The sequence below is a fragment of the Eublepharis macularius genome, chromosome 17, assembly GCF_028583425.1.
Source record: "Eublepharis macularius isolate TG4126 chromosome 17, MPM_Emac_v1.0, whole genome shotgun sequence".
Taxonomy (NCBI): Eukaryota; Metazoa; Chordata; class Lepidosauria; order Squamata; family Eublepharidae; genus Eublepharis; species Eublepharis macularius.
The window spans coordinates 24091620-24113940 of NC_072806.1; the positions used below are offsets into that span (position 1 = coordinate 24091620).

Sequence of the window (22321 nt, forward strand, 5' to 3'; positions counted from 1 at the left end):
GGTCACTTTAAAGGTGGACACTGCAGAGCATGTACCCTGGTAGGTGAAGGACAAGATCTCTACTTGGGTAGGAACAAAAGGAATATTTCCTTGCACTCCTTTTAGACATGTAGTACCCATGGAGCTGTCTATGTAATTGAATACACTTTTAGATTCTTGTATATTGGTAGTAGTACATGTACAGTCAGGCAAAGGATTCTAGAACATGTTTAGGATCAGGAATGGAGTCATGGACGCCCCTTTCAGCGGCTCACTTTTCACAATGTCATCTTAATGAGAGGTTTTCAGTGTTGCATGTTGCAAGCTCAGGGAATGCAAATAATATTGCTGTAAAAAGAAGTCTTTTGGACATACCATTTAGATAATACCCTTGCCCCTTCTGGATTAAACTTTGCTATGGATTATTCATGTTTCTTATAAAGGATGCTTGTCAGCTTTTGGGAATGACTATCTCTTTAAGAATCAATACTAGCAGAGATCTTCTATCTACTTAAGTAATCGGGGGCTTCATATTTGTTACCCAGGTGGGCTCAGAGAAGAACGCTTTGCAGAAAGTATTGAATTTCAGAATGAATCTTTGCAAGCAAGTTTTAGTTTTGGTATAGTTTATTTTTAATGGGTCTTGACAACGTGGGGCAGCGTTTAAGGTTGGTTCTTGCAGTTTATGAAGAGGTACTGGTGCGGCACGTTCCTGAGGAAGAGCGTTGAAACCAGGTGGCAAACGAGCCGGCCCCTCGTTGAGTGGAACACAGGAGCATCATCTGCAGTGCCTAAAGGGTTTTTTTTGTGAAAAAGAAAAATTTAGAGTATCAGTTTACTTTTTCTGCACCTGGACACTTTGTGGACTTGGACTTACCTGCATTGAATTGACTCTTGAATACTGGGTTGACTTTTGTGCTTGGACCTACCTGCATAGAATTTTTTGATCTTCAGATTCTTTGAGTGTACACCACTGTGATTTTTGACTGTTACAGTCTCTGATTGTACATGATTATTTATGTATCATTATTGCTTCTTACTGCACGTCAGGATGATGATATAAATATGTTGGACTTTGGAAGCTGTTGGTTGGATTTGTCTACTCCAATGAAGAATATTATTGTATTGTGTGAATACTGGGTTTTATAATTAAACAGTTACAGAGATTTTTTCCCCTTTGGCATCTTGTTACCATAACCCTTTCTTTCCTCCTTTGCTTTGTTGACAAAAGCAAGCAAGCATGCAGCAGGAGGGAAAGGCTCAGCCATTCCCGCCACTGGTTCCAAGCAACAGCATAGTAAATAAACTCTATTTAAACCCTTGGAATTAGTGTGAGCTGTTGCTGAAAATGTCAAGGTTCGATACTTTTAAAAAGCCAATATAGGTATGGGGAAGACTAGCCATTTTCTCCATTTTTAGACAATGCATTGCACCTCAGAGATGGCCCAGCCCATTTTTTTGTCATGGGACAAGAGTAGCCAACTTAAGATTTAAATGAGTACAGGGGATGAATTTATGCAAAAGTCTAAACAGCAAACTCTCATGTCACCTGCTACGTCCGGCTGCAAGCTTGGGTGAATGCACCAGCTCTATTCCTGGAGAAACCAGCATCTGCAGTGGGCCAAAAGTACTTGTGGCTAACTGTGCGTGGGCCCATAAGCGTTCCCCTTTATTTGGAAACTGCCGATCGGCCATCCTGACCCAGGCAACACTTACCTTGAGGCTTAACTACTGCAATGCACACGAGGGCCCTCTTTGAGATTATTTGGAAACGGCAGTTAAATTGTGGCAGCCCATTTGCTACCCAAGGCAGGCCACATCGTAAACCTGTTTTGCAATCCTTGCCCTGGTTGCTCATTGATTTCTGGGACCAGATCAAGGTGCTGGCGCTTACCTTTAAGTCCCTTCACATCCATCCCTTTCGAAAGAACCATAGGATAAGGCCCTGCTGCTGCCTGCTCACAGGTTCTCTCTTGGGCTGCTCCACTGCTACAGAACAGCCTCCCAGAGGATCGGAGCACCTATATTTCACCAGGCTGGCAAAACAGAATGCCTTACTTTGGCTCCTTGGATATCGTGGAAGACAGCATTCTGTGCTGTCCTTTTAAGTTATTCTGCGGGTTGCTTTTCATTCTCCTCCTCTTAGAATGTTATATTGTGCTGATTTCTTCGTTAACTAGCTCGGGTCCCGTTTATATGGGAGAAATGTGAGCTTATAAAGTTTTTAAATAACGGAAGAAATTAATTCTATTATCAAATCCTGCTTGTACAAGTAGGAGCAACAATATGCCTGCAAGGAAGAAGCCCTTCACTTCTGGAAACCTTGGCGAGCTGCTGACAAAGAAGAATGGGTGTTGTGGACCCAGTGGCTCAGCCTGGTAAAAAGATGCTTGTTGTGCAACTGAACTACCAATTTAGCCAGTCTCAGCTGTGCTCCCCTGGCATCGCAATAGACACACAAAAGAAACAGACCCATCTCCTTGTACTCTCCATTTTAATAGATTTTACAATATATCTCTTCATCTGCATATATCCATCGCATCTATAGCCTATGTTTTTTTTCCCCCAATACACTTTAAACCAAACAGGAATCAATTTAAGGGACTGGTTTTAATGATGTTAAACACACACACACACACACAAAAGGTTTGTGAAGTCAAAAAAAAAACCCGTAAGAAAATTAAAAGCCACCATTTTTTAAAAAGTGTTTATATTGAAAGTAAAAGTTATATCAGGATGGTGGTTTCTTAATACATCGTTATCAGATTTCAATATATGCAGTTTTCATTATAGGCACATTTCTCCCCTACCCCCAGATGTATACAGTTCGAATCTCAGTTTCTGTGTTTAAATGAATCTACTAAGGAACTCAGAAGAAGTGTTTATGAGAAATACCAAATTCCATGTGTACCCTGCACGTTCCCACTTCCATTTCCAGCTAACAGGAAAACCTTCTTACAAGTTCGTTGCCCCTTATAGGCAAGGTGATAGAAGACATCACTGCCTGCTTTGGACCACCAAAGCGCCACATTGGGGGGGGGGAGGATTGAAATAAGGGGAGGGACTCCTCTTTACTGGCTTCAGAATAACAGTTCAAGATAAGCAGTCTGCACTATGGGCTATCCTGTGTGATTCTTTTGAGATTGTTATGCATATGACTACCTAGAAAAAGAAACACATGAGCCAAACAGAAATGGTTGGGGCCGGGAAGAGGACATGGGAGAACTGCAGTGGTGTGATCAGTGATCCTGAAGAATTATTAAGGGATGGGAAGAGGAATGAATGGAGACTGCGGCAGCATCTTTCCTTCAGCAAATTGTTAACTTGAAGTACTGTCAACACACAGTTCCAACAGTGGGCCCCTTGTGAAGCAACATGCATGGAAGGGGGGGGGGGCTTCAGAAAAAAAACAAGAACACCTGGCTCTACCGTACCCGGTCCTTCTCTGTGCACCCCCATGTGTTAAAGGAAGACAAGATCACTATGCTCTTAAACAGGGAACACCTCCATGCTTTGAAAAGAAAACCTGGCAACAGGGTGAGAGTGCAACAGCAACCTGAGATGCATCCCAAAGCAAGCTTTACCATCTGCCCACCCCACCCCAGAGGGTAGCGAGGCAGCGGAGCAGAAATACTCCTCCATTAGAAGGACCATCCCTCCTAACCGTCGTATTTTGTGTTACCCAAGTCAGTATCAGCTTCTGTTTTTAATGCAGCCATGCTCCTAAGTAGCCTTAAACAAGGAACCTGTTCTTCCCTGAATCCTCTCTGCTTTTCTACTTTTGGCCCTGTTCGCCTCTTCTGTTCGCTCACTGAAACCTGGGAGACGAGATGCTGTCGGCAGACACTGCAACTGCAAGGGCTTCACAGCACCAGACTGACCATATCCCTTCTTCCCACCTCTTTTCAAAAATGCTCCTCCCTCTACCAGAGCCATTCCCCAAAATCAGGCTTTTCTTGTGCAATCGGAATGTTACAAGAACTATCCCTCTTGGACAAATCCTCCTCCTGGGAAAACCTATTCCCATCTGACTGTGCTGATGGCAGTTCCTCACTGCCTCGATTTGCCTGTGCCCCTTTCCTTGGAATTCAAATTCTGAAAAGCATTCAAGTGTGCAAGTCCTGCAAACTTGGGATGTGAGAAAGAGCGACTCAGGAGCCGAACGTGGACGTCCGTTTCTATTTTCCAGGCACATGAAAATGCCATGCCCTTCTGGATGTTCACCTCTGGAAAGGGGGCAAAATTCCCGCCCCTCTCTCCCCCAATAGATTAAAGCCAATTCATTTAGATTCAATAGATCTTTGCACAGACTCCATCTTGTGCAAGAGCTACCCAGTTATTGCGAAATGAAGAGAGTCAGGGGAGTCACTAGCCGCCACTCTGAAGTCGAGTCTTCGGATTCAACCAGCATCTTCTTCCTTGAGGCAACCTTGCTGAGAAGCATCCTTGACCTTTCCCCAACATGAGCAACCTGCAGGATGTGTGTGGGCCATGAGGGCAGCATCTTACAAAAAAGAAACTTGTGCAGTGATCTGCACAAGTTTGTTGTTTAGCAACAGTCTCACATCAAGGGAGGCAACCTCTTTGGACGCTAGAACTCCAAGATTTTAAGTTTAACTCGTTTTAAAGGGACTGTAGCTGGCTGCTGCTGGGGAGGAAACTATTTTTCATAATAGATGGGAAGTGACACAGCAATGCCGGAGCAGGTGCCCTTTCCACCCTTGCTGGGCACCCCTGCCCCGCAATCTTCCTCTGCCCCTTCTTGAGCCCTGAGCGAAGCAGGCATCACGGCAGGACCTGCGCAGGCGAAGAAAGACACTTCCGGCGGCTCACTTCCAGTTAACTGTCCAGTTTTACCGATGGGAGATAGTCCAGCAGAGTTGGAGGGATGCCTGGAAGGGGGTCTGCATTCCTCTCCTTCTGGGAGGGAGAAACTTCACCTCTTCGTCTCACTCATTCCCCCCGCCCCACTTATTTTGAAAATTTAAAGGAAGTAAATACTGTTCCAACAGACATGCTACAATAGAAGTGCATACATAGCTGTAGGCGACACAGGATGCTCCGGAGAGAGTGTGCCCCGTTTTTCCTCAGAAGTGCGCTGCTTTGACAGAATCTACACTGGGGTGGGTGGGTGGGGGGTGGCTGCGTTGTGCACATACACTGAAGCAGAGGGACCCTCTCTCTCTCTCTCTCTCTCTCTCTCTCGTCCATTCTCCTGTGCCTGAAACAAGCTCAGATGCTTGCGCCAAGGTTCCTGTGGACAAAACCTATCCTATCCCAAAACCACAAGGCCGCTCATTAAACGTTCCAGAGACTTGTTGATTTGTTGGGATAGTTAATAGCAAGGCTAATAGCAGCAATGTTTTTCAGGGCCTGTTTGGAAAAAAAAAGAGAGGGAGAGAAAGAGGGAGGGAGAGAGTAAGAGTTGAGTGTCAGAGAGACCAAGGCCGAGTGGAAACGTCGCAAATAGCAGATTCCTATCCCTGCACAGTGACGGTGCTGATCTTGACGGTTCGAGGAGGCAATCCTGAGAGGGTGCTGTGGGGTGAGCACCGGGGGGGGAGAGTATTACAGTTCTCGCTGCTCAAAACCCCATAGAGCACAGCATTGTTTTCTCCTTTCAAGTGCTGCCGCCTGTCTTTTCCAGCTCCCTGCGAAAACTCACAATACCCTGACAACACTGACCTTGATGGACCAAGGGTTTCATTCATTAGAAGGCAACATCATGAGCAGTCACCTGAAGAAGCGCATAACTCCGCTTAAGATTGCACAGGCAGTGTGTGATGTGGTGCACATGAGAAAAGGATAGTGCTAATGGATAAGTTTGGGAGAGTTCACTAAGAGGTCAGATATGGCAAGAGCCTGGATAGACAAACCATTGTTTGCATCTGGCCAGCAAACCTGAACTACAAACTGAGACCTGGGAGTGGGCTTGCAAAGCGTGTTTTTATGCTGCAGTTGAGTTGGTGCAAATGCGTGAACTGATAAACGGGAACTGTTCTGTCTCCAGAGGCCCCACCGCACCAGAAGCACAGGGGGAAAGTAGCAGACAACAGTTCTGAACCATGGTAGGCCCAAGTCAGGAAGCTCAAACCATGGTTTGGGCTCTGAATTACGAATAGTGATGTAACGGTCTAATTGAGTCAGTGAGTTCTATAGGAACTGATATTTGCCTTGCATTTTACACTGCAGCCACATTATACCCACCTTCCTCCATGGACACGATTCTAAATAAGGCAAAAGAACACCCTAACTCTGTATAAGGCAGCATCACACCATCATACTTTGCATGCCTGGGTGGGTTTTGACATGACAGCAGCACGTCCCGGGGGCCCTGAGAGGCAGGCACATTGCAGGCCACAACATTCTTACCCTTGAACCAAAGTTCAAGCTCTGCCCAGATGCCTTCGAGTTATGTTCAAGCGGGCCTTGAAAAACGCGCTACAAACATGGCTTTAAGGTTTTTCTTTTAAAGGTGGAAATATTTTGGTCTCAGTTGTCTGCAGCACATCAGACGGAGGCACTCTGTTAGGTCTGCTCAGTTTTTTTGGCAAGGGGGTGGAGATCCTAGTACAAGGGAGATCCTTTAGAAATAACTGCTTTAAGGCAGGCAGGCAGGCAGAGAGGGAGAGAGAGAGAGAAAGCAAGAGCTGAGCAGCAACCAGCACCATCAGAGAAAATGTCTCTTCTGTAACCATCTGCTTTGGCAGCAAACAATTCGGAATAGAGACGAGCTTTGTTCATGCCAGCACATGAAGTACCTAATACAATCCCTTGGATGCCTTAAGGGCAGCTACAAGGAGGAAGCTCAAAGGGATTTGGACAAAAAAATAGTCAGGGCAAAGAACGGTATGTGATCACTAAGCGTGAGCACTCCCCATTTTCTCAGTTCCTGTCCCAAAAAGGAAACCTGCACAACACCTGCCTGAGGAGTCGTAACCTTGCTAAACAAGGGCAGTTATGCAGCTGTGGGCGGGGGCGGGGAGGGTGCCACTGGGCCAGGGGCCCAAAATGATTGTATAATGGAATGCCATTTTATTTTTGGTATGCAATGATGTGTTTTCAAGGGGAATGGATCAGCTTACTCCAGGGGCTTATTGGGAGCAGTAGGCCAGGTGGAATGACAATACTGAGGATTCTCAGAGACTTGGCAGTCTTTAGCCACTGAATGCTACTGGAAGGAAAACTGGAGGCCTGTGACATCCCTTGACACCAGCTGTCAGGAGGGACAGTTCATTTATGGACAACAGTTCCTCAGCACAAGGACAGCATCAAGACACAGACACTCTTGCAGCCACTTTCGGCTTACTCCAGATCAATAACCACTTTTTTACAAGGCCAGTCCAGAGAGAACGTCTATTCTATATTTTTAATGGGATGTCATCTCCCTGCTCTTTTTTAAAAAGGGGAAAAAAACCTTAGCAGTGACAAATCCAGGGTTGTGGGGGGAGAAATAGAAGCCTACTGTGTGCCACAAAATGTCTAGCGATGGCCCTGAACAAGGAACTGGGGGAGAAATGCTGGGGGACATCAAGAGACGTAAGCTCGCCAGTCAACATGGGTCAAAGCCAACTTGCTATTTACTGGCCTTTTTTATTTAAATCCAGCACTCCCATCCTCCTAGGAGTACAGTGTCCCAAATCTCTCTGCACCTGACTGGTGACGTCATGCAGGAGGGATGTGATCAGACATGCCAGGAACTTTTACCTGTGCTGTACAGCGGTGAAGATGGTCTTCTGTATTTAAGGCAAGCAAGTATTCCTGCAGAGATCCAAGTTCCTGTGAGGGGGGAGGAGAAGAAAAAAAGTATTTTCACCACTGGATTACATGGTAACCCTAAGAATTCACAGGAGGGGGAGACAAACATATGCACACAGTCATCCTCTGCTAAAAAGCCAAAATGAGAAGTCCTGCAACTTCCACTTCTGTTATCTTCCATTGCACTTCAAAGGGAATTTCTTTTCTGCACAACTGACTTAAGGACTGCAACACCCTCAGCTCAGGATCAGAATGCTAAAAACAAGCAGACCTCGTGGTCGTGAAACAAGCACTGGTGTGCACCTCCCACAAAGGAGTGTCTTACCCCTGGCTGCAATGATCTTAGATCACACACTTTACCTAAGTAAGCCTTTAAAAAAAACAAGAAGAAGTAGTGCAAGAGGAAGGGAAGAAGAGCTTAAATTTGTACGTTTGCAAGCCATTCTCAGCGCCCAAAGAGAAAGCAAGGGAGGAACACTTACACTGACTTTGTTCTCAGTAACAAAGAAAAGTTCAGTCAGTGCCCGGTGAAGTGGGAGGAGGATTCCCGGCTTGGTCACGTCAAGGTGCAGATTGTTCTCCATGCGGGTGAAAAGTTGCCACAGTGGCTTCAGTAACGTGAGGTCACAGTCCCTATGAAGAAAAAGGATGACATCAACACAGGAAAGGTGCCAAGGCTGCTCTTATCCCCGCAGCGTCAGCAGTTTACCACTTTGTTTACATATGAAAGCAGAATGAGGTGGAAGTAGAGTTTCAAGGTGGCAGAATGGACTGCACCATTCTGGACTTCATGGACTGGAAGAGAGAGAAGGAATCTCATTTTTAACACTCCTCTGTTTTGTAAAAAAGCCTCCTTAGCACTGCAAGAGAAGGCTGAGAGAGCAACCATCTCTCTCGTGTGTGCCTGCTTTTTCAGGTTTGACACAACTTCCACGTTTCACAACTTTTTATCCTCACGGGGCTCTGACATCAGAACAGGACGCTAAGGGCTTCATGGGCCTGAAATGGGAACGGATATTCTCATGCCTTGCCCAGAACTTGGGAGAATGGGGCACAAGAAGGTTTTCCAAACTGCTTTCTTTCACAGCTGTTATCTATTATGTCCATGCAGGTCAGGATTACTTTTCTATGGAATCTGTGTGAGTTCTCCATTAAGATTTCCACATTACAGACCTCGAATATCCATTATTTGATATGTCTGAGATAATCTTTCATTAACTCTTAATTTTAAAGCAAAGCTAGGCAACACAAGGACCGCCCCCCCCACCACCTTACATCACTAAGGCTCAATTCAGACATCACACCAAACCAGAATTAAGGAAAACTTAATGGTATGAAAATAAAAATGGCTGGTACTGTAATTTGCTTATAAAGCCTGTCATGAAAAGTGTGGCTCAAAGGCACCCAGGAAGAAGGAGGGCTGACTGATTCAGTGGCAAACATACCACGGGGCTGACAACCAGCACTGGTGGAGAAACGAGGTCCCAAGAGATCAATGCTACCAATGGGAACTCACGACTATACTAAATGGTTCTTTTTTAAAAAATTGAAAAGGAACAAATGATGTTCCTAACATCACCTTTTACCATTCCGTATTACACTGAAAATGTTTGTTTGTAAAAAAATAAAGTTAAAATTGCAGCTGACAAAACCGTAAGAGAGGCGATTTCAGTTGTTTTCAGTTTGTGCAGATGTGAAGGTGAGCCACTTGAGCAATGAAACAGAGACTTAGCAGGCGTACCCTTGGCTGCAGCACTGAACTATCTTCAGGAGCAAGTGGATGGCTTTCAATCGCTGGTGACCCGTTTGTCGGCAGGCCACGCCCACCTGCCACTCCCAGACTTTGGCCAATGGAATATGAGGGACCACCCTTTCCTCGGACAGCATCTGTTTCAGGATCTCGAACCCTAGAATTCAAACACAGTCGTTTGCACTTTTTAGGGCATCTTTTTTACTCCTTTACTTACATTTTAGGGCAGTTTTTTACTTCTCTGAAATATTTTATTATTATTTCTTAAAAATGCTTGCTAGACCACTTTTCCAAAAGCAATCTTTTTGTTCAAGGTAGCTTGGGAAGAAAATGAAACACCAATAAAACCTGAACAGAATAGAACAGAACCAGCAGGAGGCCACCCGCTTATGACAGCCAAGCCAAGTCTGAGAATTCTTACAAAAATGGAACACCCGCCCACTCCGCTGCAAAGCACGCAGAAATAAAGGGCTACATGTCAGAAATGAAGCTGCCAGGCAGACCTTATATGGAAAGCCTTTCCAAAGATCTGGAAAGCCTTTCCAAAACCAAAAAAGTACTGCCTGTATTAGCCACCTGCCTTCATCTAGAAGATGGGGGGGGGGGGGGAAGAGCAAAGAATTCCCACAAGTCACCCAATCCAGAAACTGGAGTAACAACAGTGGCTCCCAACTTCTGAGTATGAAGACCCCTTTTTAACACCAAAACATCCCGCAGGAACCCCCTCCCCCCATGAAAGTGGTTGAATTATTATCATCTGTTGATTGAGAAAATACACAACAACAAAAAGATTAAAATAACAATGCTTAGTGAGCGTACGGATTCAAAGACTCCTCAGCTGCCCCCCCCCCCCGGGTTCCCTGACCCCCAGGGTGGGAACCACTGAGTTACAGCATAAAAAAAGGGGAAAGACATTTTATTTAAAAAAAAAACAGAAGAGTTGCAACCGCCATTTCAAATTCTGCTTTGAATTCTATGCTATGTAACAAATGCACACAGAAATCTCTGCTTTCCCATGGACAATATCAAATCTTGTCATTTTCCCTCCAGCATATCCATGTAAAGAACGGTGCTCATGTTAAGACATGCTAGTTTCCCAAGAATAACAATGCTAAGAGATTCCTCAATTCTTTGCTCTGAATAATGCGCTCACCTGTTTGAAACCTCCCCAGGTGACCTGCCGTCACTGTGAACTTGTAGCCCCATTCAGTGTTGCTCATGTCAGACGTAAATCGATAGTGCAATGTATCTCCTATTAAGCAGAAAGGAAAGATTCACACAAGCCGGATAAAAGGATAACGGGGAGAGGGCAGCTCCAGAATTTCTACACATACCAGCAAGATGCTTATATATACAGCGTGGAATGCATCTATCTGGCCTTCTAGCAGTTATTTTAGATGAGGCATTCTATCTGCAGAGGCAGTGCACATAATATTTGCTGCTGTACATGTAAGATACAGTAAAGCCTGCAGGCTAAGACTGTACACTTAGAAAGAGGCGGATATCAGAGCATCCTGTTTATTATATATCTATTAAATCCGAAAGCAGGAGTAGAAAACTGAACCCAAAACAACAGATTGAGTAACCAAAATATTTTTTTAAAAGTCCATACTGGTTAGGTAATACACAATTTTAATAAAATCTCATGAAAAAGTCTGAAAAAATGTGGTAGATAAACCTTCCTGACCAGAAAAAGTTGTGAATTATAAACTAAAACTGGATCAAACATGTTAGAAAGAAAATAAGCCGTCATCAGCAGTCAATACATCCATCCATTTATCAATAACAAGTATACTCTGCCTTTCTTCTAAGGAGCTCCAAATGAAGTGTGGGAGTTCGTCTGAGAGGCAAGGGCTCATATAAGACTACCCCAATGAACCGCATGGCTGACTGGGTATTTGTAACGTAGGTCTCCTGATACGCCATCAGGGAAGGGCTCCGGACTTAGATTGGTTCTGCCTCACAACAAAGAAACGAGGCTTAGGCTGGGCTCCTCAGTGCTCGTCGCTTCCAACACTTGCCAATCCCTCGCACTGAGAATTAAACCTGAAAAATGTATGTCAAGATCCACACCAAGATTCTCTCTGCTCCAACTCCTCCTCCTTCTGTGACTTTCCCTACAAATGCATGTAAAATGATTTCCTGTCAATATTCACATGAGGACTGAGGAAAGCTCGTGCTGGAATCAGTAACACCCTACAATTTCTTCTCCAAGACAGGGCTGGCGGTGGGTTGCGATTCCATGGGGCAACGTGGCCAACAGAGAGGGGAACTTAGGAAGGATCTAGAGCAGCGGCTTTCAGCTCATGAGAAAGACCCTCCCCATGAGCCCTGAGACCCTCCATATTTTGTCGCTGCTTTCTGGAAGGACCTGTGCTGCTAGTGTGGGCAGCAGTGGAACTACCCTTCCTCGAACTCTTTGCAATGAGTCAGGCCACTTGGCAGTAGCTTCCTCTACATCTCTAGCTCTTTGAATCTGCTCCTTATACCTCCCGGCGCTGAGCTTGTTTCCTGTCCCTCTTGCTCTGCTGCCTGCTGTCCTGGCCTTCACAACCTGTGAGGTCTCAGCTTTGGAACTCCTCTTCTTGTCACATGGTTCAGGTATCACATGCTTGCAGCTTAGTGGGTCCCATGCCACCTCCTAAGGTTTAAAAATCCTGGGTCTGAAAATGCCTGAAGACCACTGATCCTGAATGACCTCTTGGCTCTACTGGATAACAACCTGCCCAAATTCTCTTATAACTGAGCCTTGATCTTCCAACAACTACATTACAAAGAACCCCCAGAACTCTGCTGGAAAATGCCTGCCAGTTCACTGAGATCACTGCCTGACACCCTGTTTTAGGTGATATTTCCTTTGAAGGTTAGGTGGGTGGGACTGGAAACAGGGTCTTTTTCAGCCGCAGTAGTGCTCCAATGACAGAACAGCCTTCCTAGATACATTAGGCACCTTAGTTTTATCTTTTAGGTGCCAACAACACATAGTATTTTCTCTCATCAAAAATATTAAAAAATTAATGTTTTGCTTTTCTAATACTTATTAGTGCTGTAGGCTGTTCTCAGAGTCTTGGGTAGATTTGATTCTGTTTTATTGTGTCTTCTTAATTTTTAAAAAATATTTTGGATCAAAAGGTGACCTGAAGACCTTGCAAGGTGCAAAGACGGTGCGCAAGTATTTCAAATAAATGTCTGAACATAGAAGACTGCCGTCTACTAAGACAGGATACTGGTCTATCCAGCTTCACATTATGCACTCTGTCTGGAGGTCGGCTCGCCGGGTCTGAGGCAGAGAAAGGATCTTGCCCAACTCCTGATACTTCAAACTGGAGATGTTGGGGCCTGAAGCGGGACGTAAATGCATATTGATGCACAATGGGAAATGCGATCCTCTTTCCGCCTTTTCAGCAAACATGGTGACGGGCAGGGAAAAAATTGTTTGCTTCATGATGTTCATTAAAATCAAGGAACGGCTTTAAATATATCATTTGCAAGACAAAACAGGGTTCTGATTCCAAATGCTGAAATAGCCACAGCTGGCAACTGCTAGTAGATTAAAAATGTTTTCTGACAATCATTTAGAAATATTTTTGACAAGCAACGTGTCCTGAATAAAGGGAGAGCTTTGGGGTGCCCTCTCCATTAATAAACCTTTCTGTAAATGACAGAAAGGGAAGGATGAGTCATAGGGAGTGCAGTACACGACATATGTTGTTTGTTCTTCTCTGCCAAGCTGAGGGGAGGAAACCAATGTGGGCCAGAGGGACCGAAGGGAAAGAAATTAGGTCAAAACTGAACCCCATTAGGCAGTACTTGATTCAACTTCAGCTGGAAGCAGCAAGCCCACTCCTTGAAACATGCAGGAGCACTTCACATTCATGCTCTCAGAAGAGTTTTGCTTCATAAGGCTGCAACGCTGAACTTCAAAAAAGCTACCGGTTATTCCGTTTGTACTGACTCAGGTTACGAACTAAGCCAGAGAGTGATCCTCAATTCTACATAGGTATTCCTCATTCCTATGTATGGATATGAAAGTTGGACAATGAAGAAAGGTGACAGGAAGAAAATGGATTCATTTGAAATGTGGTGCTGGAGGAGAGTTTTGTGGATACTATGGACAGCCAAAAAGACAAATAAGTGGGTACTAGAGCAAATCAAGCCTGATTCCTCTCTAGAAGCCAAAATGAAAATAAACTAAGGCTATCATGCTTTGGTAACATCATGAGAAGACAAGATTCTCTGGAAAAGTTAATAATGCTACGAAAAGTGGAAGGCAGTAGGAAAAGAGGAAGACCTAAAATGAGATGGCTGGACTCAATAAAAGAAGCCACATCTTCCAGTTTGCAGGATCTGAGCAAGTCTGTTAATGATAGGATGTTCTGGATTTCTTTCATTAATATAGAGTCACCATAGGTTGGCGGCTACTTGACGGCACATAACACACACAGTCCAGAATGAGTTTGCAAGCTCCATATAATAGCACAGTGAGATCTTTTTAGGATACATTAGTAAATAATGCAATAATAAAGGTAAAATGGAGAAAGGAATGCTACAACTTGGGTTGCCAACACCAAGGTGGGAATTTATTGGGGGGGGGGCATCTGGGGATTGGGGAGGGACCTCAGTGATGTATAATGCTACCCTCCAATGCTGCCATTTTCCCCAGGGGAACTGCTCTCTGTAGAGCTTGGAAATCAGTTTTGTCTCTGGGAGATCTCCAGCTCCTACCGGGAGATTGGCAACTATAGCTACAAGACAAGAGGGAATATCTACTCCCTAAATGCATTTTTTGATTGCAAAGTATGGGTTGCAGGGAGCAACCATGATGCCTGCACTGAACCAGCGAAGCACTCCAGTCTCTGAAAATGTCACATGCGATGCAATGACAGATGCATTCAAGTAGGATCAGTGCAAGACCGTGGCCACTACTTACCAGCAAGGAAATTAATACATTAATGAATCCTGTATAGTATTTTCAAGACACAGAGATACTGAAAGAGATGGAGTGCGTTTGAAACACAGCGCAGGAATGAGGTCCAGAACGAGATTCACCTGGGAGCTCAAAGTCGGTCCACTTATGTGGGGGTCCGCTGAAGCTGTGCCGATCAAGCTGCAGGTCGCTGCTGCTGGAGATGAGCAGTTCGTCGCACCCCTCTTCGGTGTTACATTGGGGATCAAACTTGATGGAAAGGTAGATAGCACCAGGGATGTGAACCTTATCCTGTGAAAGAGAGCCCGGACCAACGTCAACAACTCCAAGTACAAGGATGCTTATGAAAGATTGTATAATGAGGACCGGACTGGGTGCAACCCGATGAATGAAGCAGAGAGCTGAACTGCAGCCGGTTGGAGATCTGGAGCCGAAACCAGGAGCTTCAGGGTTGGCAACCCTACCCAGCTTAGTAAAGTATCGAGGACTGTGCCTCCCCTGCACTCAGCTTGGTTATGACAGGGGATGCCCAACACCATGCCATGAGATGTGCAGCTGGCAAAGGATATCTGGGTTGACCAGGCTGTCAGGAACATCTCCAAGCTGGGGGCACACCCACAAGGTGAAATGACTTCCTATGCCCTCCCCCTATGCACACACATCACACCTGGAAGAACGGCATGCAGGTGGCAACTGCTTCTTTCTCCTTCAAGCTCCATCAATGCCCACGGGGCTAGAAAGCAGGTGAAAAAGCCACACTCTCTCATCCTCATTTACCAACAGGGCTGTGCCTCCTCCTCCAATCAAGACGAGAGGAGCAGTCATATGCCCTGGCATCCAGGGCTTAACCATGAGCCCCCCAGAAACCCAAGCATGCAGGAAGCCCTGCTGGATCCGATCAGTGGTGCTTTAAGTGCCGCAATCTACTTCCCACAACAGCCAGCTGTGATTCCCCAGAAATCTCACAAAACGGAGCACAGAGGCCAAATCCACCCCAAACTGTTGCTGGTAGTAACTGGTATTAGAGGCAGACTGCCTCTGAACACGGAAGGTTCTTTTAGCCACCATGGCTAATGGCCATCACTAGCAGAAAATCCCTGGGGTCAGACCTGCTAGATCCAGTACCTCAAAATTTGTATTATTGTTGTAGGGATGTTTGGACTCGCGCACTTGGACGGCCATCCCAGGCTCCTCCATGAACTGGCAGGCTGTGAGTGCCATCGTTGCAAGCATGCTCTTGTTGCAGCCATGCAGCACTTTCAGGAGAATCTGGGGGAGGGGGAAAAATCCCATTACACCTCACCACTCACAAAAATTGCGTACAATGCATAGCTAAGGAGAGGCCACTGCACGCCCTCGAGCGCACAAAACTGTCTTATACCAATGCAGACCGAAGCTCCCTTGATCTCTGTATCGTTAACTGATAGTGGCAGTAGCCCCTTCCCAGCAAGGGTACGTAGTGACTGTTTCTAAGCTGGAGGTGCCAGGGCGTGAACCTCTAACCCTCTGTATGTGTTCTACAACTCATCTCTAGGCTCCAACTCAACCAAAAACTGAAGCAAAACAGGAAAAATGAGGGGATGTTCTCATATTCAGCGTATCTATTAGTTTTAATTGAACAAGGCATCTAATTTCAAGCCTCTCCAAACAGGTTCCTTCCAGAAAAGTTTGACGGGACAGAAGAGGTCTCAGATAACTAGTCTATTTTTTACCTCCCCTTTAAATCCTCACTGAGTAACAGACCTGTGCAGTGATAAAGTTTGTAATATTTACCGTGAGAAAAATCTTGCCACCGCACAGTTCTGATGGCACTTGCCGTACTGGTGAGGCTTAACACTTATTCTCCCGCTCATGTCAAACGCCTTCCCTGACCTACAGATACAGAGGTAGTTCTCCAGGGAAATGGCTACCTTTTCCCACAGCTGTTTCTCCTCCAGCTGCATCAACATGTCCAGGATGTAAGTCATGTGAGCTGGACCGCTGAGCTCCAGCATCTCCTCGCTGATTGCCGTGTCGTCAGGCCACTCAGCTAACAGCAAGGCGAGGACGTGCCTGGCATAGAGGACCGCAGTCGCCTCGTTGACCCTGTAGAGGTAGCCCCGCACGGCTTTCTTGCTCCTGGAGTCCAACTCCTTGTGCAGCAAGATGGAACTCTTTGTGCGGCGCTGTTTGGCATAGCTGACCTGGAGATCGCTTTCTGTGTTGGTGATAAGCTTCTGTGTGATGGGATTGGCCTCTTCAGTTGCCTTGTCATTGGGAGCAGGCTTTGACTGCAAGATAGGAGCAGGCTGGATTTCAAAATTCACGTTTAAACAGTCCCTGTTTTTATCTTCTGACCACCCCCCATGTACAGTTGTCCATTTTGCTGTTGCTTTCCAATTGCTCTAGTACAATCGCTAGACAAGCAAAATAATCTGAATAGGGAGTGAAATGTGAAGGACCTGGAGAGAGGAAGTTGGCTAATAAGGGCAGAAATTCAACAGGTACACCCCCACATCATGGGATGAGAGCAAGGGCAAGCTGGAGCTGCTGAATTCCTGCGATTGTGCAGTATTCTCCTAGCACTATATCCACAGTGCCTAAGCATATTTGGCAGGTATCTTCATATAAAACTTGTGACTTTGTTCTGATAGTGTGCAAGTATCAAAGCAGGCCCATCTGCGTGTCCTTAAGCTCTGACTAATGTTCCCCTCTATACGTTCTGCTGTTCCTAACTGCTGAATTACATTCTCTTTTCTGTTCCTCTGCAAAAAAGAATTGTCTCATTTATTCGGGAGATAAAATACAGTTTGCTATTTTGTCAGCTGGGCTAGATTGTAAAGAAGCAGGAGAAGACCTGGATATCTCAGGCGCTTATTTTTTATTAATCATGTTTACATCAAAACAGATTGAGCTTCCCCCACACTGAATGTCAGCTTTTTGATTTCTTTCTTCCCGTGCTCACCCGCCGGCCAACTTCCTCTTCCTTTTTAAAACCCGCAGCATTCTGCTCCAACAGCCAATGACGGAACATGCCTAGGAAGCTGCCCTACACAGAGTTGACTCGTAACATCGATTCAGCCAGGCCAGTGTTGCCTTTTAGCACTGGCAACAGTTCTCCAAGGTAGAGAAAAGAATTTCCTGACACTTTCTGCTTAGATGATGTTAGGGATTCTGCACAAAGAGCATGTATTCAAGCAAGAGTCAGAGACCCTGATCCCCCCGATACCTCCTATGAAGCAAATGAACCATGGTGGGGGATGGGGAGCAGAATCTTTTATTTCAGGACTTGCCGTTGAAAGGGAGTCTTACTCCATTGAAAGAGGGCCTTTGAGAATCTTTTGAGTTTCTACATTAAATATTTCCATCACTCCTGCCCTGCACAGGTAGAACAGTTAACTGCAACCATGAATGACGGTTACGTGGAATATTCATTTCTGCAATGGAGTAGCCAATCTTATTTTGTTTATTTTCAGGGAAAGTACAAGCATTAACACTGTTATATATTGAAAATCTGTAAACACTTGAGGGAAAAAGTACACATTCTTACAATATGGAATACCAAAACCCAACAACAGGCAAGAAAGGTTAAGAAATTTGTTAGGAAAAAACTCCTGTTTTGAATTATATTAAATGGAGAAGGGGAGAACCACCTATGCCACCATGCATGTCTGAGAGGAAGGGCAGAAAACAAGTCTCTCTCTGTTTCTTCTAGGGGCTGCTCCATCCTTTTCAAGATGGTAACTAAAGCAGTCACTCTACACACCTAAATCAGCCTCTGCTGCTCAGACTCCCTGATAAAGGTCAAGAAAACAGCCGTGCTGTGGGATGAGGCAATGTGGGGGGGTGGGGGGGCGGCGCTATATCTTATTGCACCTATTTTTCTTCTATTTTTGGCATAAGACAGGATGCTCACCAAACAGGGCAAGATGATCATGTCGGTATCAACCGCTTTAGAACTCTGTTCCTCTGAGCGCAAGCGTTTGCTAGGCTGCCATTTCTGAGCCAGGGTTCGGATCCTCTCGTCAGTGGTGATTACATCCCCATCAAACCTTTAAAAAACACCAAAAGATTTCACAGTCAAAAAGAAGGCAACTGTTAAAAGAGAAGACTACATGCAAAGTCCTTCCAATTTGCATTTTCAAGGCTATTCTCTCCCTATCCCCTTCCTCTTGGTTGTTAAATCAAGCCAATTAGAAGGGTTTTTTTTTTTTTATTTGTAGAAACCACAGACTGGTTAGGGCACCAAATCAGTTACCGTTTCATGCCCTTGCAGATCCAATCTGCAAGATGCAAATGATATCAAAGGCAAACCCAGTTAAGTTAGCAGCAGAGAGACTGTTCCCTTAATTCTAATGTCCACTGAAGTGACAGCTGCACCCAAACTTAAACACCCCTCTTTGATCCTGCAGGGAAGGTCCATGATCTACACTCAATATGCAACATCTGAAAAACAAATCAAATCAGAAGCTATAAACAGCACAGTGTGAAATTTAACAGAAAGTAAATTACTACATAGGAACAAGGTGCAACTGACCAGACCAATGCCTGTTTCCCAGACCATGACAGTTCCAGCCCCTTAACCACTCTAGACTGTATATTGGGACTAACATAACTTTGGGCCATTTGGGGCCCATTTCTGCTGGGATCGGGGCCGAAAAGGCTGGGATCAGGTCAGTGCCGGGCGGGGGAACCCTCCCCTGCCCAGCACTGAACTGGTCCGAGCTGTTTCGGCCCTTATCCGGGCCCAAACAGCCATTTTTGGCCATTTGGGGCCTGTTTCAACCGGGATCAGGGCCAAAACTGCTAGGATTGGGTTGGTGCCCGGCAGGGGACCCCTCCCCTGCCCGGCATCGACCTGATCTGGACCGTTTTGGGCCCGATCCAGGCCCAAATGTACCCAAAATGGCCATTTCAGGCCCCATCAAATCAATTATGCTAATGACACACCTCCTGTGATGGCAAGGGGCGTGGCATATGCTAATGAGTCATGCTGATGAGTTATGCTAATGAGTTCCTGCACATCTTTTTCTATGAAATGACCCCTGCCTTTACCTCTTCTGAACCTCCAGAAAGAAAGAATCTGTCCTCTTCATCTGCAATTCATACATGGCCCGAAGGATATGCAAAGGGGCATCAAGAGCATCATGTGTCATCTGGAACAAAGTTCAACTGAGATTAGGACATAGAAGCACAAACCTTTTCTCTTTTGCTCTTTGTTTTTTACTGATTTAAGGTAACTGTTCCCCACCTCTTAGTGCAGAATTCTAGAGGCAGCTTACAGTATCAAAACGATGGGGGGGGGGGCAGAGGTGGGCATGTCCCCCTGCCCTCCTCCCTCCGCCCCAGATCAGGGCACCAGGGAGGGGGCAATGCCCGGCCAGGCCACCCAACCCTCCTCCCCTCACCCCAGATCAGGCCACTGGAGAGGGGGAAATGGCCAGCCTGTTCCCCCTGCCCTTTCTAGAGCCAGTTGTATTTTTTGCCACAATGAGCTTTGTTGCTAGTCCAACAATAAAGCCCGAAATAAAACCGAGAACCTTGCATTCTTAGGGCTTCTCTCTGTAAAAGGTCTGGGCACATACACTTGACACCAAAGAAGAAATCTCAGTTAAGGAAGGTGTTTACAGTAATGCTGGACAATACGATACAAGCTGTTTCTCTCTGCTGCTTAGGTTCAATTGCAGCAATTAAAATTCTTAGTTGTCTTCCTCACCCCCTATAACCATACACCACAAAGTACCAAGAAGCAGATTTTGGTGGCTTCATCCAAACCCTCCAGAGGGTCAGGCCGATTCAGATCTGCCTCAGTGGGAGTGACAACAGACTGATCTACTATTCGATCCTCGTCCTTTTCTTCCAGTCTCGGGTCCTTCCGCTCAGCAAGGGAGCTTATCTCCTTTTTGGATGAGTAAAGCATGATTGATAAGATCTGGAAGAGAACGATAAAGGCAAGACTCAACATCAGAGGGTGTGGGAGAAACTTGGGTCCCAACCTGTGGACTAACACGCTACACTTTTGACTACAGGTTTGTTTGAATTTTAATTTACGATACTTATATGCCACTTTTCCAATTTAAAAAAATGCTCATGGTGACTCACGGTCAATCTCTTAAATTTCTTAAAATATAATCTGGAGAGCTAATGTCGTGCAGTGGTTAAAGTATCAGACGAGAATCTGGGAGACCCAAATACGAATCCCTGCTCTGCCACGGAAGCTCACTGAGTGACCTTCGACTAGTCATACTCTCTCAACCTAACCTAGTCCACAGGGTTGTTGTGAGGATAAATGGAGGAGAATGATGTGAGCTGCTTTGGGGAGAAAGGCTGGATGAAAATGAAGTAAACAAACAAACAAACAAATATTTATTTACTTCATTTTTCTCCCCAATGGGAACTCCAAGTAGCTTACATCATTCTCCTCTCCTCCATTTAATCTTCGCAACAACCCTGTGAGGTAGGTTAGGCTGAGCACGTGCAACAGGCCCAAAGTTAGCCAGCAAGCTTTCATTTTTACAACTAATCCTTTAAACAAAAATTAAGCTATGGCAGAGATTCAGGGTTGTTGTTTTTGTAAAGCCATTCACTTAATTTTTACGAAAGTTTATCATCATCCCCATTTCAAAGACTGGAAAGCTTGAAGCTTGAGAAATGTGGGGCAGAGCAAACTTCTCTACAGAGGTATGAGCAACTGCTGCAAAGACAGTAACGTTTTTCACAAGATGTATGCACATCTTGTATCATCTATGTGCATGTGACAAAACCAGGCCCCTGCCCCAAAAAGCTTACAACCCTGACATTTAGTTTTGTGCTGCTTCCTCAGCCTTGCTTATAGTTGAGGAAGCCTGTTGACAGAGTGCCCTGCAGTTCATTTCACACTGCCTTCTATTTGCAGGCTCATTATGATAAAGCCTGAGTCCCCACCACACCTCTTAAAAAGTTCATACATCTGTAGGCGCATATGCTCCATTCCATGTGTCTGAAAAAAAGGGGTTCTAACTCATGAAAGCCTACGTCTGCTCTGCCAAACAACTGCACATCTCAAAGTTGAATGTTTATAAATCTAAGGCATCCTTTGACACAAGAGTTCTCTTCAATTTTGCCAAGCTTATGTTTAAGATCCCCATGGAGTGACATACCATGCCCAATGAAAATAAGACTTTGTAAGTCTACTAACTCAGAGCTTGTTGCTGAAACACTACCAGAACAACCATTTACAGGTTACAGAGATGAACCGCATTTTAATATCTGATGAATTTAAACGTGCAAAGTAGAAGCTGCTCGACCAGACGAGAGATTCTATCACCTCTAAGTCTCGAAGAAGCCACGTCTTGCTGAAGCCCGTTCCTTTGCTGCACTTCTTCACCAGCAGCTTAAGTAAGCCTGTCTGAAGGAAGCCAGTGCGGATTTCTTCGAAGGCATGTGTCTGCCAAAGACAAGGAAGGCATTGCTTTGTTAAGCTAGGCAGGTTGCAGTCTAGGTAAAGGGAGATTGCCCAGGAGCACCTCATCAGCCTCTCTAAGCTTCCCAAAAGAAGGGTAGGAGAGAAACATACAGATTTATTACAAATAGATTGCGATCTGAGTATTTATTATTTCCATCAGGAACTACACAGACAGCTCGTGCACACAAATAAAGCAAAACCAGGCAACAGTTTGGTGTGGTGGTTAAGAGCGCAGGACTCTAATCCGGAGGACTGGGTTTGATTCCCCACTCCTCCACTTGAAGCTAGCGGGGCGACCTTGGGTCAATCACAGCTTCTAGGAGCTCTCTCAGCCCCACCCACCTCACAAGGTGTTTTGTTGTGCGGATAACAATGACATACTTTGTAAACCACTCTGAGTGGGCATTAAGTTGTCCTGAAGGGCAGTTTATAAATCGAATGTTGTTGTTGTGTTATTATTATGTAAACATAAAATCCATTAACC

General features: G+C 45.3%; 1 protein-coding gene across 2 annotated transcripts in view; it reads right to left on the reverse strand.

Moving 5' to 3' along the window:
- Positions 1–605: 605 nt before the first annotated feature.
- The window catches only part of ZZEF1 (zinc finger ZZ-type and EF-hand domain containing 1), a 100735-nt gene continuing 79019 nt past the window's right edge, over positions 606–22321 (reverse strand). Inside the window, exons 44-55 of one of the 2 annotated variants that reach the window (XM_055001956.1) lie at positions 21700–21819; positions 20137–20325; positions 19449–19549; positions 18310–18445; positions 16325–16684; positions 15540–15683; positions 14537–14705; positions 10641–10739; positions 9479–9644; positions 8220–8370; positions 7687–7758; positions 606–770 (exon numbers count right to left, since the gene is read on the reverse strand). In XM_055001956.1, coding sequence (XP_054857931.1) covers positions 663–770; positions 7687–7758; positions 8220–8370; positions 9479–9644; positions 10641–10739; positions 14537–14705; positions 15540–15683; positions 16325–16684; positions 18310–18445; positions 19449–19549; positions 20137–20325; positions 21700–21819 — 1815 coding nt within the window. In that variant the 3' untranslated portion in view covers positions 606–662. Of the gene's footprint in view, positions 771–2570; positions 5353–7686; positions 7759–8219; positions 8371–9478; positions 9645–10640; positions 10740–14536; positions 14706–15539; positions 15684–16324; positions 16685–18309; positions 18446–19448; positions 19550–20136; positions 20326–21699; positions 21820–22321 lie in introns of those variants that run through there. The other variant, XM_055001957.1, reaches the window with a different exon arrangement.